Raw genomic sequence first — 18,725 nt, forward strand, 5'->3', positions numbered from 1 at the left:
TATCTCCCTAATTAGAGTATTAAGACTGAAAGGTAATTCCTGATGGGTCGAAGGGCTGCTTACTAGAATCTATCGTGTCCTCCGTAGAACCCACAAGAAAAGTGAAGTAAAAGCAGTATTAAATATCAGTATTACTGAGCTAACATTAAAGAAACAGTCAAGTCCCCAATATTGTATTTTTAATGCATGTGGGAGTCCATTCTTTAGTTATTGGAGCGAGAAGATTAGACTTCTGTCTAATTAAAGCCCTTCTTTGCTGTCTCTACGAAAAGCAGGAAACATTAGTATGTAATCTTCTTGCACGTGATCAGTAACCTTGATGGCTGCTTCTGTCAATGGAAGTCCGATCTCGTTGACTAGGAGCTCTGCTGAGCAGTGAGCATACTGAGGTATGCCCCATGCTTTCTGTAGAGGTAGCTGGGGGAGGACTTACGTTTGACCCACGAACACAATAATTAGAGAATGTACATATTGGAGTACAATAAAATGCCGATTATAAAACTGTGGTTGGCAAGACAGAGAGCTGAAGTACTGACACTGGGAGAATGTTAGTCCATTTGCCGTCTTTAGCTTGAGGTCCTATTACTGTTAATTGGATGAGGCATGTAAATGTTGCCCCCTTTCTTATCACAGAAAACCCCCAAAAACCTTACATCCCATTGCCTCTACATGTAAAAAGTATAAACCCCCGCCCCATTCACTGCCCCCAAACCCATTAAGCCATAACTATTAAAATTACTACCGTATAAAGGTACTACGTAAGGGATGAATGTGGCCCTCAAGAACGGCTTCCTTGTGAAAAATCGTATGACCCCTGAGGAGGCCTACAGGTTAAGAACCCCATGCTGTAGAAAATAAATATGTGGGGTATGTCAGGGGATAGAATTGGTCATTCCTCAACAGTTCCATCTAAAGTGTAGAAGAACTAAGGAAGTTGCAAAAAACTTTTTATTTATTTATTTTTTACATACTAGCAATCACAATTATTGATTTTTGTTTTGCAACAGAAAATAAACAACAACAAAAAAGCCCAACCGGCATTTCGCAGATATTTCAACCAACGGCTCCTCCCTGCTTAAGATGCGGAGGGGGGGGTGTCTTTTACTGACCAATCCCTCCTAAGTTGCTTGTGATGCGGGTGATGATGCTTGTTGCTATGGACGCTTGTTTCCTGGTTGTCTTAGCGAATCTGTATTCGCTGTCATTACGGGAACTCCAGGAGCATAGACGACGTTTGACTCCCAACTCATCAGACCAGTATATAGGGTGATCAGTAAGATCCTCCCTGAAAATAACATGGCTGATCGAATGGAGGCCCTGTACGTTCTGATAGAAAGGATGGGTAGTTTGTGTGGGTACCTCCAACACGGAAAAGAGTTATCTTTATGAAACCCACATATGGTAAATATGGCAAAAAAGCTCTGGGGCTTAAGGTACCAAAAGCCACTGGGACTGATGGGGTTAAGGCAAAAACAATGTGTATGTTTTATAACATGGCGGACGTATCACTGGGTTTTATCCTTGTGAAATTCATTATTTCAGTTGCTCACCTGTCAGGGGGTTTGCTTTCCTCTGGCACACAGCCAAGTCTGCTGATGAAAGCCTTCTGCTCGTGTCTGGCCCAGAACGGTGGCAAAGCGCATGCTAGGAAAGCACAGTGTCTGGGAAGCCACCTCTATGCAAGCCAAGGTTTTTCCAAATACAAATATTTCACCCTGTAAGTGCTGTGTACCCAAGGCGATCAATTCACCCTTTTGTAGGGTAGGAACAAGTGAGGTCATTCTTGATAGCCTTGGGTAAAAGAGGAAAAATAAAATGAAGCATTTTATGCTGCTGTGGCAACAAACATCTTCTCTTTGTGACACATGACCACACCTTGTGTTCTGGGGATCACAGCTGATTAGCAGTCCTCCCAGACAGCCTTTGAGAGGGGGATCAGTGATTGGCTCTGCCCACTCCCTGTTCCGGTTCCTTATATTTGGACCCAGTGCCCCCAACTGTACCCTGCTCCCTCCCGCCTTCCATGAGGAGCAGGACTGAAGAGCACTAACACGTTAACATAATAAGGACGGTATTTTAGTGCTACAAGTTATTAAAGTCATTGGCTCAGCAGCCTAGGAAGGTACATATGTTTACTTTCCACGTATGGTGACTACTTAGGGCCTCTCGTATTGAGGCAGGTTTCCTAACATTTCCACCTATCGGGACCTATTGATTATTATCTAATTAACCAAGTAAGGCTTTTAGACTAAGAACAATGTACTTACTTATACTGTTTAACATACAAACACTCATGTGTTACATTCATATCCAGCAAACAAGAAAAGAGGGAAGCAAATGGTGGTCCTATGGAGAAAAAATGGACATGATTATCTGGTTACGAACACTCTTCCAGTAATTTTAATTCCAAATGATTTAACTGTCATTTCTAGATTTGCAGGAGGTTTAGTGACTATTAGCTCAGCGTGCGTCACCACCTAATTATGCTGTATACGTCATCTCAGTATTGGATATTATTGATCGGCGGCTCATATTTAACTTCCACCGATTGCTAAATGTTTGAATTAAATTATTGGAATAATTAAATGTCTCAATCGATGGCTTCATCAACAAATTTTAATTTTAGCTAGAAGAGTAGGAGGCCAAAATCCTCGCATGTTTGAGTCAACCTGAACACATTTATGTTTTGCAGCATCGTACAACATAGTAGGATAAAGAGTAGATGCCAACGGCCCAGGAGGTCAGATAAACCCTCGTGCTCTCTTTATAGATTTAGCATTGAACCTGGTTGTGTGTTAGATGCCTGGTTGTGTGTTAGATGCCTGGTTGTGTGTTAGATGCCTGGTTGTGTGTTAGATGCCTGGTTGTGTGTTAGATGCCTGGTTGTGTGTTAGATGCCTGGTTGTGTGTTAGATGCCTGGTTGTGTGTTAGATGCCTGGTTGTGTGTTAGATGCCTGGTTGTGTGTTAGATGCCTGGTTGTGTGTTAGATGTTTTGACATTTTTGTAACAAGAACAACGTGCTCCGTCATTGAGTTGAATGAGGAGATGTTTGGTGTGGTTACTGTATGCTTGAAGGAGGCTTTTCTTTTCTCTTTACCATGTGATCTTATGTTTTTGTGTTCATACTGGTACATTTTAAACAGAGTTTGTTGCTGGGAATGGCATCATTAACCATTTCCCGTACAGGCAAACCTGACTTCGCATTTGTGTAGGCGTGAAAAATGAGCGGTCTGGCATACGGATTTTTGGCCTTGAAGCAGGAAGCAGGTGTACGCAGCCGAATGATTCATTGCATATGGATTCTAGCCGGCCCCTCTAGCCCCCGCCGCTGTGTCTCACAGGGATAGGTAATGCCTTCTTGCCAAAAAATCCGGCTTCTGTGTTTTCGCGAGGTCCCATGAGAGTCGCCTTCTTAGCGTGGAAGGAGTCGGCACAGCCACTCTGGCTCCATAGGATACTGCAGTAGAAAGCATGGCCTGTCCTCGCCAGGAGGAGATTAATATTCAGACCTGCGAGCAGGGGATGTGTCGTTTGAAGGACAGAGATGCCCCTCTTTACGCCATTTCACCATCTCTTCTTCCCTTGTGACATCCAGAACCACACTTAGATATGTTTAATATTAGATTAGGGGCTCATAATTAAAACACTACAGGGCACTAGGCCGTCTGGAAGCTAGGTTACCTGGGATGTGAATTTTGTTCATTTGAGTAGATTTAGTTGTCCTTGAAGTTTGGTGGATTTCCATCAAATGTTATTTTTCTCCCGTGTGCCTAACAATGGAAATTCGATTATAAACTAATGAGCACAGTGGCACCATATTCTGAAATTTGCTTAGTTTCAGGTCCGTAACAGAACAGGATTGCTGGTTTTAATTTTTTTCTGGGGATTCACGTTATGAAGCCCGTCCCGTAACTCCTGCTTGTGCGAGTGATTCGTGTCGTAGCACCATGCGGCAGTAGGATGCGTAGCGGCTGTGCCAACAGCGATTCCTAGAATGTGCAGCCAACGTACGAGTTAAATGGCAGCTTGGCATTTGCAGGGTAATTAGGAGCTGCTTAGTTCATTAATATTTTCATGCCTATCTATGTGTTTCTTTTTCCCCTCTGCAACACTCAACTGTAGACGCCCAGAACTGAGCCCACACAAGCACCGTGAGGAACATCTAACCACCATTCATTTTCTCTAAACACAGCCTGGGTACTAAACATGACAACTTGTTTCCCGGACTGAACTTTTGTTGATTACCCAGTTTTTAGTTTTAAATACCTCCATAGCAAACGTGAGCTTGTAATAATCTCTCGGGTTTCAGACGTCACCAGGGGTCTCTTCATACAATAGTGAAAGACCATGTAGAGACCCCATGCTGATTAAGACATCGTAAAGTGGTGTGCGAGCGTGTGTGTGCGAGCGTGTGTGTGCGAGCGTGTGTGCGAGCGTGCTGGGACTGTGCAAGTCTACTTGCCGTGTCTTACGCACATTTTTGGGGTGTTTTTACTCGTAGCTTCTATGGAAGTTTATTAGTTTGTGCCGAAGTCTGATGGAATTTTTGACTGAGATTTGCAGTTTCGATTAACTGAATTTCCCCCTCGTTATAACGGGCCGTCCTAATGAGCCCTTCCTGACAAAAGGGCAGAATTGGCCCTGCATAGTGTATAGTTAAATTAGCAAGAGTTCTTGAATTAAACTGTGCATTGTGGAGGGCCATCTCAGGACTTCTTGTTGGGGGAAAAAAATTGCCCAGGTTGCCCTCATAACCGCAAAGCACCGCTCCCTACATACTCTCTCGCTTCAATAAACATGTCTTTTGCTTGCATGATATTGACTGGTGGTGTTCCTAGTACTTTAAGATTGTTTGATACCATCGTGATCTGGAATGAGGTTTGCTCTTCTTTCAAAGCAGTAACCGATGCCCAAACTTTACAGAATAATAATTGACATTCTATAAAGGCTACATTTCATTATTAAACATCCAACATATGTCCTCCTGTCTGAAGGTTGTATTCATTTCATCAATGGACCAATTACCTGGTCATCAGATGGCTGAAACCTAATTGATGTATACTTTCTATCCATTGTTTATTGGTAATAATGTTTCATCGTGCAAGAAACGTGCCACTGATTGTTCTGATTCTACTGTCATTGTATTGTGGGTTAAAATCATTTTTCTTTTATGTTCTAGGTAAAAAAATAATTTGATAATGAAGATACAGAAACAAGAGCAACAGGTTAGTAATGAGTTATTTAATTAAATGTAGGTTAAATACATTTCATAAAACAAATACTGCATCAACCTTGGTTTGGACTACATTGGGTGTTACGGTGATAAGACGACTTTTAAAACTATGCCTCAGAGTATTAAGTCTGTCCCAATTTAAATCTGTCCTTCAGTACCCCAAATCTACATAAATGTGTACATCGGAGAGTGGATCCCGTGTGTCTTCATTCATATATATATATATATATATATATATATATTGTGTGTATGTATGTATGTTCACTTTTCAATGCTAGTAGAGCGGACTGCGTAGCCCACGTTTCAATGAGCATCTGTGCAACCTTTCAGTCGGATGACTGTGCAGCCGAGACGCGGTGTGCATCTTAATTAGTGCAGAGGCAGAACTTCCCAGCGTGTAGCAGACGATCTCCTACCGCAAAGTACTCTGCTTATCAGCTGATGCAGACTTTGCCCTCAAAACAATCTCCGGGGAACACCGTTTGGAGCTGGAATGGTGTTTGTCCCTTTTAGGCATAGTTTCAATGCCTTGATTGAAATTGGAAGTACAAACCAAGTATCAATCACACGCATACTTCAGCTTTTACATCTCGAAGCTTACAGATGCTATATTTGCCCCATATAAACACATACCACTGGAGACCTATCCGTGTATCTGTCTGCATTAACTATCCTTCAACTCGGATGTCAAATTCCGTCCTTGGGAGACAGACAGACGATTTATGTAGCAACACCTTCCCGTTCCATCCTAAGGGTTATAAATCACAGCATTATTCAGAGGTTGAAGGTGATCGTGTGTAGACGCAAGAGCCGCTATTTTATCAGATTAATGCTAAATGGCAAAATACTCATGGCTTTACATATAGGAACCGCGGTGTTCTAAAAATACCTCCGAAACTTGCCCTTTCTTTTTTTGCTCTTCTGTGCAGTTAAACCGTAGACTTCCGTTTGGCCGCGCGGATCGCTGTGAAGTCGCTGGGTTTGGTAGGAAGTCCGAGCGCTCTGGCTGCATACGGGAAGAAGGAGCAGGAAGCAGACCTAGAGAGATCTAACAATGAAGGTCTCTATTTATTGGAAACGCTCTTGCTACTTCTAGGAACAGTAGATTTCTGGACATTTAAACGCCTTTATTTTTATTTATTTTTTTTCTTCCCGTTGGGAAAGATGAAATTTGTGAATTATGAATAGATTCCATAAAATCCGTAAAATTCTACATTCTAGTAGGCAAACCTAGCTTTAGTTTTAATCAAATGTTTTATTGGATAAAAAACAGGGAATATTTTAATTTGTGGTAATTCAAAGTCCAAAATAGTCACTCAAAGAATCAAAATTCTAGTTAATTTTGTCTTTTATTTTAACCAATTTAAAGGGATTTTGCCATAAATTGTCTTAAAAACACGTTAACCTGCTCTGGATACCACTTATAAGTCACTCATCTGCATAAATAGCTATTGTGTAGCCCCCAAGTATAAAACGCCACTAAAATTGTTTTAAATACCTTTTTAAAGAAGAAAAACCAAATGTTATATTGTCCCTGGAAATTTGAGACACCAGCTTACGGTTTAGATGATACAGGCTGTTTTTTTCTTTCTTTCTAGACCCTTATTTTCTGCTTGCCATGATCCATAGTGAGCTAGAGCTCCACGTCAGTTTTGTCTACCTGTTACAGCCAGTTGGATGAGAAATTTACTTTTCTGTTAAATAAAGCCGTTTTTTTTTGAAACTTTAAAGGCCCGTTATTCAGTCTCAAGGCCGGCCTTAGGGGTGTGCGACCTGTGCGACCGCACAGGGCGCCATGGTTGCAGTGGCGCCTGACCGGGACTTAGATTAAAGCATCGTTTTTTTTAAAAACTTTATTTAACATCATTCATGTTAAATAAAGTTTAAAAAAACCCCGATGCTTAAATCTAAGTCCCGGTCAGGGGCGCCGAGCGGTTGCTCGTGAAGTTCTCGGCAACCGCTCGGCGCCCCTTACTCTCCGTCGCTGTGCCGGCATCTCATGTTGAGCGCCGGACTATTCCGGCTCTCAACATGAAATGCCGGCACAGCGGCAGAGCGAGAAGACGGATGCCTCCCGCTCTCACCGCAGGACTCTGGCAACAAGGTAAGTGTGGGGGGGTGTAGTTTGAAGGGGCAGAGGGGGGGGGTGTAGTTTGAAGGGGCAGAGGGGGGGTATAGTTTGAAGGGGCAGGGGGGGTAGTTTGAAGGGGCAGAGGGGAGGGGTAGTTTGAAGGGGTAGTTTGAGGGGCGGTAGTTTGAAGGGGCATGGGGGGGTAGTTTGAAGGGGCAGAGAGGGCGGGTAGTTTGAAGGGGCAGAGAGGGGGGGTAGTGAGGGGGGGGCGCCAGAGGAGTAGTCCGCACAGGGCACCACAACGCCTAAGGCCGGCTCTGTTCAGTCTAGTAACATAGAGAGTAAGGGAAGTTTTAATCACCCAACTAATAAGATGATGAGTTGCTTTTCTGTGGCAGGAGATCCGTTAGTTCCATTAAATAAAAACGTATCTATATCAGGGGCTATGCCTCCAGTTATGCATAAAGATGGACTGTATGGTTATGGTAGCTCCATTCTATCTAAATAATACGGTTGCAGTCTTAGTTTTCTACCTTGCATGTTAGTAATGGGATGGTGATGGCATATGATGGAGTTGGCCATTACATACACACATTTTTTTTTTGCAATTGAGAATCTATATTGTGTGATGAATGCATATTATTCTCCCAGTAATACCCTGTCCCTAAATCGACCCCTTCATTTATTTAATGTTTTCATGCATATTTTTTCTTCCCAAATGTATAGGTCTGTATGCTTTACAATATGCCAGATCACAAGCATGCCAAAATGTGACTTATATACGTTCTATTGTCCAGACAATATTTCCAAATGAACTTGATTCTTTATTATCGAAAGTTAACAAACGGAAATCTAGTATGCTTCATACTAAATCGTATTATGCCTCATAATATGCAATATCACACGGCAAAGTGAGATGCTCTGTTGTGTAAAATGCCATTGAGTGCCATCAAATATATGTATTGAAAGAATAAAAAACATACTTTGTCCCACTTCCTACATTTTGCATATAAGATAAGATAACCCCAAAATGCAGGGATTGTGAATCCTAGAAATGTCCCTGCTGGCTCTGAAATCTTTTTCGAATGTTTTGATACAAATGTCTGCTTAAGTAGCCTTCGCCCTATCCCCTAAAAGATCAGGCCTGTGTGCCTGGAGCTGCTGGTTCCCTGGTCAGAGGACTCTTGCCGTGCGTTTTTGGTTGTAGAATGCCGCTGTTGGTGGGTTAGCTGAATATGCTTATGGAGAATCCTTACTTGAAATGGCATAAAGTTTCAGACTGTCCAGCAGGGAGTATAGAGCCAAGCTGTTTAGCTTTGTTTTGTGCTCAGTTGTGATAGTTGCACTTGGTTTTAAAATAACAAAAATGCTGCTTGATGATATTTTTTTCTCCATTTTCTAATGTTAAAATGTTCTGTTGTTACTTGCAGCTTCCCAAACTGAAAGCACTTAGCTACTCACCAATGTCCAGTGCCTCTATATCTTGCGAACATGCTGTGCTGACTCCATTTTCAGACTCCAGTCCCCGGGATTTCCACACAGTTACACTTCTAGACACCCCAACCCGCCTCTTGGCTGACAATGACTTATATACCGATGGTGGGCAAGAAACTTGTGATGTTGACTCTATGACCAATCTCAATGGTATGGAAGATAGTGGAGGGGGTGGGACCGGTGTCAAGAAAAAAAGGAAAAAAAAGGAGCATGGAACCGAGAAGGAGATCAAACCAAAGAAGAAGAAGGAACCCAAGAAAGTCAAAGAGCCTAAAAAAGTCAAGGAGCCTAAGGAACCCAAGGAACCCAAGGAACCTAAGCAGCCGAAGACCCCCAAGGAGCCTAAGAAGCCAAGGAAACCTCGGGAACCTAAGCCTCCTAAGGAGAAGAAAGTTAACTCAGAATCAGTTGCCAAAACCAAACTCAAGAAAACAAGGTGAGATTATTATGATAGACAAAGACATCAAGCAATCGCTATAAATGTTTGTTTTTGTCCTCTTTGGGTACTGTTACCTTCATGGCAAAAGAATACCTTCTACTTTGATAAGTACCCTTGGATATTGAGAAGGTGCTCAGGAAAGTTGGTCAACCAAAATAATGTTATTGTCATACCCAGTCTACACTCATAGTACTTTTCTAGACCCTACAAAAGTATGGGGGCTCTTCCATATATTTGTTTGTTCCCAAATTCCAGAAAGTGGTATCAGTCCTTGGCTCCCAGTTTTTGCCATTGGGAAACTAATCTCATCTGGCTATCATCATGTTTGTTTGGGTGAAAGTATAATTGGTAACCAATGTTGATCTTAGCATGATTTTTTTTTTTTAATTTACACGAGTTTTTCCTTGAGCGATAACCTTCAAATAGAAATATTCCACAGTATTCATTAAGCAGAAACCCACGCCAATAATTATTTGTCAAAATAACCCAATACGTATTTACGCAGATGTTTTTTTCGATGATCGTTTTGTAGTAGCATTCAATGTATATTAAAGCCAAGGGATTGCAGGAAAGTTAAACATTTCCACTCCATTCGGTATGCAGTGGGAGAAGCCTGCAGGGTTCATTTCTTAACCCTGCCATTAGGGGAGACTGCATGGTGCATGCGCCGTACGTCTGGTCCTTCAGCTGCTAAGGCAAGGAGAGCAAGCCTTCTACTAATAGAACCACTTTGTGTTCCAAAATATGCCTTGTCAAGAAAGATAAAATGTAAAACATGCCAGACTTTATGTATGCAACGCTGCTCAGTGATGCCATTATATAGCATTCACCTGTATAACGGGTGGGCACACTGAAGACTAAGTCCCCGCAAAAGGGGCAAAAGAAAAAGTGAAAACGTTGAGTTCACAGCCCCTTCGTTGAAGAGACACAGTGTGCCTCCGCTCCGCATCCATTGCATCGACCCATTGTGTTGCCTCCTTGTCGCAGTGGGATAGGTTATGGATTTAAACTCCGTCTTATCCGACACGTCATCTGGAAGTGACTCGCTTTCTCTGTACATAGTCCATATTCCCCGATCCCTCGCCCGCCTCCTCTCGTTCTTTGCCGTATAGATTGAGCCGTTGCTTTTGTTGGCTTTGTCCGGAATACGTCGGTGACAAAGTGTACGTGATCTCTGCACACGAAACATTTTCTCTTTAGTAAAATACGATTTCTATTTACCTAAAAAAAAAACAGGGATCACATTTCACTGGTTTTACAGTCGAGGTACTGATCCTAAGGAGAAAATAAATTTCCTGTGTCAGCTTTCTTTGACCCAATGCAAATCACTATCATCCAGCGCCCGAGGCACAGGAATCTGATTTTACGGCCCTGGAACTCATGCGTGTGAACTTTCAATGAGTGATCAGTAGTGTGTAAGAATACAAATCAGATTTTATGGTAAATTGTTTGCAAAAAAGGTTTTATATGCTTGTTTTTAAAATTGTACAAGCCATTACAAGTACAAGCCTGCAATAAGGGCTAAGCCTGCCCTGCAAAATGCATAGTGATATTGGGGAGGGGGTTTCCACAATGTCTATGTCTATGCGTGACGCTCATGCAGATTCCCTGATTAACAGTTGTTTGTTAGGCGCCGTCGTCTACCTGGATAGATGAGTTACTGCAAATCAACACAACTTGGGAGTCGGGTTAAAGGAGTAACTTTGGGTTAAAGTCAAACTCGGCAAATTTCCAGTCAACCCAGTCTAGTTGGCCTCGTGAACTTCGCTGCTGATCCTTATAATTCAATGGATCTATTCAATGGCTCTGGGGCTGCAACTAACGATTATTTTCATAATCGATTAGTTGGCCGATTATTTTTTCGATTAATCGGGTAAAAAAAACAACAATATGCAAATTTTTCGTTTATTTTAAATAAAAACGTATAATTTACAATGGCATTTCACGATTCGCCTTCTTATTTTACTGACATAATTAAAGCTATATTTTAACAAGAACTCAAAAAATACCAAAAAAAGCTTTACTAGTAAATATTCATGTAAACTATTTTTGCCCAGTTATGCACATCTCACCCCCAGCTTGCCTCTCTGTCCCAGAAATGCATATCAGGAGGGGTATAAGGCATATCAGGGGACAGAGTGGCATATAGGAGGATAAGGGGATACCTCCTATATGCCACTCTGTCCCCTGATATGCATTATACCCCTCCTGATATGCCTTATAGCCCCCTATATGCCACTTTGTCCCCTAATATGCCACTGTGCCCCCTGATATGCCTTATAGCCCCATATATGCCACAGTGCCCCGATATGCCACTGTGCCCTCCTGATATGCCTTATAGCCCCCTATATGCCACCATGCCCCGATATGCCTTTTACCCCTATATGCCACTGAGATGCCACTGTGCCCCCTGATATGCCTTATAGCGCCTTTATGCCACTGTCCCCCCTGATACGCCTTATAGCCCCTTTATGCCACTGTCCCCCCTGTTACACCTTATAGCCCCTTTATGCCACTGTCCCCCCTGATATGCCTTATAGCCCCTTTATGCCACTGTGCCCCCTGATATGTCTTATGCCCCCCCGATATAAGAAAAACTGACATCACTAAAATTGTTTTTTTATATTTATTAAATATAGACAAAAAAAAATACAATATAAATATATATAAATATATGGACAATAAATCAAATATTATAGACATAAAAAAAAACCCACAAATGCACATAATTAATAGATCCCGCAAAAATTCGACCTGCCCCACCAGGGGTTAATATATCAACAGAAGAAACACAGGGCAAATGAGCATAAAAATAAAGATAATACTTACCCAGTGCTGCTTACTTGTCCTGTTTTTCTTCTGTTGATATATTAACCCCTGGTGGGGCAGGTGGAAGTGGCAGTGAGATGAAGTAGCGGAGGTTGCGCACATCGCCCACTTAAATCCAAATCCCCTGCAGGCGCTGCAGCGGGACCTGGATCCTCTCCGGCAGCCGGTAGGGGTCTATGTGATGCGCGAAGACAGCCGCTTCTCCCCTCCGCTTCCGTTGGGGCTTCCATGATGGAAGCCGCACCGGAAGGTCACGTGACGCCGGGTTCAGTAATAGAAGCCCCGGCGGAAGTGGAGGGGAGAAGCGGAAGGGGAGGGGAAAAGCGGAGGATGTCTGTGTGTTTTGCACAGACCCTCACCGGGTGGCAGAGAGGATCCAGGTCTCCTGCAGCTTTGCGGGGGGTCTGGATTCTACAGTTATAATCCGATCTCTATTTGAGATCGGATTATAGAAGGACGGGAGTTTTTCCAGAGCGTTTGCTCTGAAAAACATAATTTTATAAATCGCTAAAAATCGATTCAACTAATCGATTATGAAAATCGTTGACGATTTTCATAATCGATTATTATCGATTTTATCGATTCGTTGTTGCAGCCCTAAATGGCTCATATCCTCCATCGTGTTCTATGGAAGAAGGCCCTTCCTTGACTCATGAAACACAAATCCTAGATATGCCACTTAGGACACGGAGCCATTACTTTACATATTTATGTATTCTGGCGAAGATTTTTGTTCTACTGACCTACAGCAATCTGCAAATTGACAGTGTTACCCAGCTGTCTTAAAGTGTCAGCCGTGTTTCACGTTGTCGGTTTTCTCCGCTTGTTAATACGGTTTTTATCGATAATCCTTGCATTCTAAAGAGCACTGTGGGCTGCGGTGGTTTTTTTTGTACTCATGGTTATCAAAGTGTTTATTATATGTTGGCTCTTTGCATTTAACGTGTTATCTCTTTTACCGGCAGTAAGGAGCAGGGACCAACTCCAGTAGAGAAAAAAAAGAAAGGCAAGAGGAAAGCCGATCCCTGCGAGGATAGCTTGGAGGGTGAGATGTCCATGCTGAACTCGGCTTCTCAGAGCAACGAGGAGTCCACCGAGTCTCTGGACAGCCAGGTACAGAACCGTGGTTTCAGCTATAGGTCCAGTGTTGGGCCCCCATGCAAGGAATGGTGGGAGAATGCTGATATTAAGAACTGCGTAAATTGTTGGTGCTATGTAAATAAAAGATAAAAATAATATCAGACTCTTAAAGCTAAGCCACCCCATGATTACTCTCACACGTTGCCTCTTCTTGCCATTGTACAGAAACGCAGGTCGGGGAGGCAGGTGAAGAGGAGGAAATATAACGAAGATCTTGATTTTAAAGTGGTGGACGATGATGGAGAGACGATTGCCGTTCTGGGTGCCGGGAGAGCGTCTGCACTGTCTGCATCTACGCTTGCCTGGCAGGCTGAGGTACCATAAACGATAAACTTTAGAGCTGTTTCTGAAATCGGGCAGAATTGTGCCGCATATCAACCGCTAATCCACACAGATTACATTCGCCGTCAATACATGCATTAATACAAAAATGGCAGAAAGACACATCCTGATTTAAATACTGAAAATGTGTACAGGACTTACCACCCACTGTTTACTGTCTCTCTCTACCCAAAATAGGCCTTAAAACAGTATTTTTGGCACGACGGCCTCTTTAAAAAAAAAAAAAAAAAAAAAAAAAAGTATTAAGACAACCACAAATATCCCAGAAATGTTACGTTCAAGGGTTTTATTTCAGAGCAACAACAACTTTTTGTTAGATTATCTACTGCCAACATGGCGTTCTAGTTTATGAGTATGGGCGTACCTGGGAACTCTCCGGGTGAAGTACCTGCTCTTCGGGTCGCGGGAGCTGCGTTACGGCACAACATTAAAAATAGTGTGTGTCCAGCGGCATGAGCGGAGACCACCAACCGACCTCAGCGGGGCCTCCCACCCGCATTCCCCCCGAGGTAGCCGGTGCTAGAAAGCATGACTATGGGCCATTATCTTCCTAGTTCTTAAACACTTGTCAGCCATGTGCCCCTAACTTCTTCTGATTGATTGATTGTACAAAAATGAAACCTCAGCGTTTCGTGGTAATATTTCACATTCCAGACAAGGAGCTGCATTTTTTTCTTTAAAACAGATAAGCCAGAGCCACCCATTTATTAAAGGGATTTGCGTTTGATTTATTTGTCTGGCCTCCTGTCCGTTGTGTTGTAGTGTGTTTTGTGTAATATTTCCTGTTAATAAAACATTGTGTATGTCAGATCTATGTTTTTTACTGTTATTACTTTTTGGTTTGTTAATGTTCATTTCCCCACAAAATATTCTTAGAAGAAGCATTAAAGTGGAAAGTACAAAGTGTTTCATAGCTTTCTTCTTGCATGTGTGCAGGACACCAATGACGGTTATGATTGCATAGAGCGGTGCGATGCATAATGTGTATGGTGTGTGTTTTCTCCTAATGCGCCTTCTGTGTCCCAGGAACCTCCTGAAGATGATGCCAACATAATAGAAAGGATTCTGTCCTCAAGAATTATTCAAAAAGAGGTGAGCAGTGAGATTTACAGGCCTTGGCAATTCACAGTTAAATGATCAAGCCTAGAATCAAATTAGGGCCCAGACCCCAACACATTGAATCAGTCCTCCAACGCTCCCTCCATGTTAACGAAAGAAAGGACAACGCTTGATGTCAAGGAAGTACGTGTTCCACTAGCCTGCATGCTACCATTCCTTACATTGAAAACAATATGTCTCCATTTATGGTACGAGTGTTGGGGTCTCTTCAGAGGATGGCCTCCACTCTTACACAGTATGCCTTGTTAAAGATGGCTGCTCATGTATCTAAAGGCCACAAAATGACCTAATCCCAATCTTGGAGAAACCTAAGGAAAGTCCTCACAAGCCTTTTTAAGATTGAAAGGACCAAACCATTAGCCAGGAAGACGGGGTTGTGCGGGATCCTTCCTTCTTCATGATCCAGGTTGTGCTAGACATGGGAATCGAGCCAACTACGGCCAGCTCCGCTATACATCCATCTCCAGCACTGTAATACCTCAGCTCTTTGTGGACTTTTTCACAGCCGTTATCTGAGCAGATAAAATCGGTATATTGTATACTGGCGCAATAATTTGCATTGAGGATAACTAGAAATTTGACAGTTCCTCTTCAAACGTTTCATAAAGATTGCAACGTATACGTATTTTCTTCTGGAAATAGTCAGATTAATATGATTACCATGACCATAAATCATATTTGTAATGTACAAAACAAAATACTTTTTTACCGTCCGATCTGCTGTTTACTTTACTATGGGGTGGCTTTTTGATTCTTTTTCTGGACTTATGATGTCACCGCAGTTAACAGAAAATGGTACATTTTAGGCCAGTGTATTTTTTGCATCAAAAAAAGCTCACCGGCTGTAGTTTTCAGCATGTCCTGCGATGCCTAATTCATGGTTTAAATCTTTGGCCAGCATAATCCATGAGACTGAGTTGGACAGGGTGTAGCCAGCAGGTAATTCTCCCCCTGTTGCGGAGGTTTAGTTTCCATGAATTAGACTGCCATAGTGGTGTGGACCTTGAAATTATATATATGTATTTTGTTTTCTTTCTTTCAGTTAACACCGGGTGGGATTGAAATGGACGTGGAAGAATTTTATGTGAAATACAGAAATTTGTAAGTTTTATTGTAATGTCTCAAAGCGGATTGCCTTAATGTGGATTGGAAATAGGGAAAATGCAGCATATCTTCAGTGATATTTTTAATTTCCAGAGGGTGTGTATATATATATATATATATATATATATATATGTAGGGAAATATACAAACATTAAATATGTGTGTGTGTATATATAGATACCGATATATAGATACCGGGATATAGATAAAGTGTGCCTTAGAGACCCCCCCCCCCTTGATACAGACACTTCAGATCACCAGAAGCCTGGGATCTCACAGCGATCTAAATTCAAATCTTTTTTTGTATACTTTTTGTACTTTTATTTGAATACCCTTTTTGCATCTATATCCTAGGAATGCTGGTCCTAGTTTGTTTTATACGTCCAGGGTCACTTTTTCTTTTTTAACTAAAATGTAATTATTTAAGACATCTACTACTGTAAGTGCCGTTCCTGTGCGCTTTGTAAACCTCCGGACCTGCCTGCCAATTCCTAAGATACTGCCTGACCCCAACCCATCTCCAGATCGAACATTTTGCCTTTGTAAATTATGTTTTTCTATCTTATGGCACAAAGTCAGGTGGAAACCGATGGAGGCCCCATGCTCACATGTCTAGCTCTCAAACTTAGTGGTCTATCTTCTTTCCCAAAAAGTGTAAATCAATATTATATAGTTTATGTACTAATACTAAGGTTCAGTCTGGATTCCCCAATTTTTCCCTTCTCTAAGTCTCTCTTGGCAAAAAATGGAATGAAGTCTTTTGTCCGTGTTCTTTCCCATCAAGTGGCCCTTGAGACGGCTTGTCTGGCTGGAGGCTTCGAGCCCCACCTGTGCTGAGATTTCACTGAGGAACCATTACATTTATGTAGTTTTACATAAATACATGCCGTAGGGATGTTGAAAGTGTTTTTTCTGGAATTTTTCCGGTTTGAGTTCCGCTGTGTAATGGGTCCTCTCTCCTGCAGTTCTTACCTCCATTGTAAATGGGCGACGATGGAAGAACTGGAGAAGGATCCTAGAATCCAACAGAAAATTAAGAGGTTTCGGAACAAGCAGGCACTGATGAAGCACATCTTTACTGAGGTCAGATCTCTGTGTATACAGTCTGTCGATGCATATTAGACTGTATTCACTAAAGCACAGGTTTAAGTCATCATACGGTTTGCTTCTATTAGGTCAGTGATGAGTTCAGGCTGCATTCAATAATTGTTTGATCTGGCAGGTTTTATCTGTTATTCTGACGGGCCTGAAGTGGGATGTAATGGCTTCATATTCAATTAATGTGCGGTGTTTATTTCTCTTCCTTTAGCCAGATGAAGATATGTTTAATCCAGACTATGTGGAGGTGGATAGAGTCTTGGAAGTGGCTCATACAAAAGATTCTGATACAGGAGAGGTATGTTTGCAGGTTTAGTGAATTTTAACGCTGCGTTGGTGGGCTATGGTTAGTGGTAGAACCTCGCTTTAGAGGGAAGTGTTCTTTAATCTATTAGAATTTGGAATATAGTGTACGTTTTTAGATGAATGCAGGTTTATGATCAAATAGGTCTAAAATCATTGAACGTTCAATTGATGCAATCCTCAGCTCGATGCACCCGTCCTTGTGTTCCTCATCCAAAATAAATATGGTCTCCACACGTTATACGTATTGCTGCATATGCATTATACCTCTTTCAGGAAGTCACACATTATCTGGTTAAATGGTGCTCATTGCCTTATGAAGAGAGTACTTGGGAGCTGGAGGAAGACGTTGACCCGGCCAAAGTCAAGGAATTCGAATTACTGCAAGTTGTTCCAGAGCATACACTTAAGGTAACACATTTAAACTGGAGATAACCGGTGGCATTGGGGATTTAATCACAGTTTTGGCAGTACTCTTAATAAGGTTTGAAACGGCTCAATCCATTGTCTGAAAGTAGGGGGGGGGGTTATGTATTTGAGAATTGTAGGCTAGTAAATTAAGGGAGAGTTAATATTCTAAATGTGTTCCTCTCTGATACATATTATATGAAATCCAATGTTTTCGTTGATCATCTTTAAAGATCGGTTTTCAGCAACACGTTCTGCTCTGGTGGTTTTCATGGAAACCCGGTGTGGGCGGCTGGGGCAGCAGTTTGCGTGTCAAAAAATGGCAAAGCTTTAGCAATAAGTAGATATCTTGGATTTCAGGGAGTAAATAAAAATCGAAGTGGCTAAATTTAGTATTTGATTAAAAAGCTGTCCGTAAAAATTATTATTACTTCATAAGAACACTTTCATTTTTTTATGATAAAAAATAATGGCTAAAACAATTCTTGTTGTAAACCAGTTTAACCTTTCAGCTTTCACAAATGTATATTGTATAATAGGCATATAATCGTGGTAGAGCAAGCCGCAGAAAAGGTCGGAGATGCTCACCAAGAACAGACAGCCGCGTCAGTCCTATGGCGGTGCTGTCCTGCCCGGGACTATTAGCTCTCTTGTGCTCTCCGTCTGCATAACAGTCTGATTCTGCCCAAAGGACAGTTCAACCAACAACCCCAGACATATATATTTGACTTGTCAGTGGGTTCTGGTTGGTATCCATCTAGGCCCAAAAGAGCAAGAAGGTCCCCATCTGGGGATCCGAGATGTCACCAAGAACAGACAGCCCCTTCACAGCCTGTCCTACAGTGCGTTCCCTCCTTGCTCCTAGAGGGGATACCAACCGGACCCCACTGACGAGGCCGAAAAAAGACTGAAACTTACGTCTGGTTGTTGGTTCCCGTGTTTCGGTTCTAGACTGCCGTTGACAGGATCAGACTGATCTGTAGATGGGGATTTTTTCCTCTTTAATTGTACAAGAGAGCTTACCTTAGAGATTGTTCCAAGTGGGAACTCGCTGTAGTGCAGGCTACGAAGCGACTATCTGTTCTTTGGTGAGCAGATAGCCACAGCTTTTTTGTGTTACACATCCACCTCACTAATGTTTGG

At 42.1% G+C, this 18,725-nt stretch overlaps 1 protein-coding gene across 1 annotated transcript in view; it reads left to right on the forward strand.

Annotated features, from left to right (window-relative positions):
* The first annotated feature begins 5,200 nt into the window (after positions 1-5,200).
* LOC149273326 (ATP-dependent chromatin remodeler CHD6-like) overlaps positions 5,201-18,725 on the forward strand; it is a 35,794-nt gene continuing 22,269 nt past the window's right edge. The window contains exons 1-9 of the mRNA XM_089506447.1: positions 5,201-5,227; positions 8,737-9,236; positions 13,034-13,181; positions 13,374-13,523; positions 14,577-14,642; positions 15,712-15,770; positions 16,739-16,856; positions 17,083-17,169; positions 17,451-17,585. Of these exons, the coding sequence (XP_089362573.1) occupies positions 5,201-5,227; positions 8,737-9,236; positions 13,034-13,181; positions 13,374-13,523; positions 14,577-14,642; positions 15,712-15,770; positions 16,739-16,856; positions 17,083-17,169; positions 17,451-17,585 (1,290 nt within the window). The remainder of the gene's footprint in view (positions 5,228-8,736; positions 9,237-13,033; positions 13,182-13,373; positions 13,524-14,576; positions 14,643-15,711; positions 15,771-16,738; positions 16,857-17,082; positions 17,170-17,450; positions 17,586-18,725) is intronic.

The sequence above is a fragment of the Sceloporus occidentalis genome, unplaced genomic scaffold (assembly GCF_023333645.1).
Source record: "Sceloporus occidentalis isolate IW3139 unplaced genomic scaffold, rSceOcc1.0.p SCAF_385, whole genome shotgun sequence".
Lineage (NCBI taxonomy): Eukaryota > Metazoa > Chordata > Lepidosauria > Squamata > Phrynosomatidae > Sceloporus > Sceloporus occidentalis.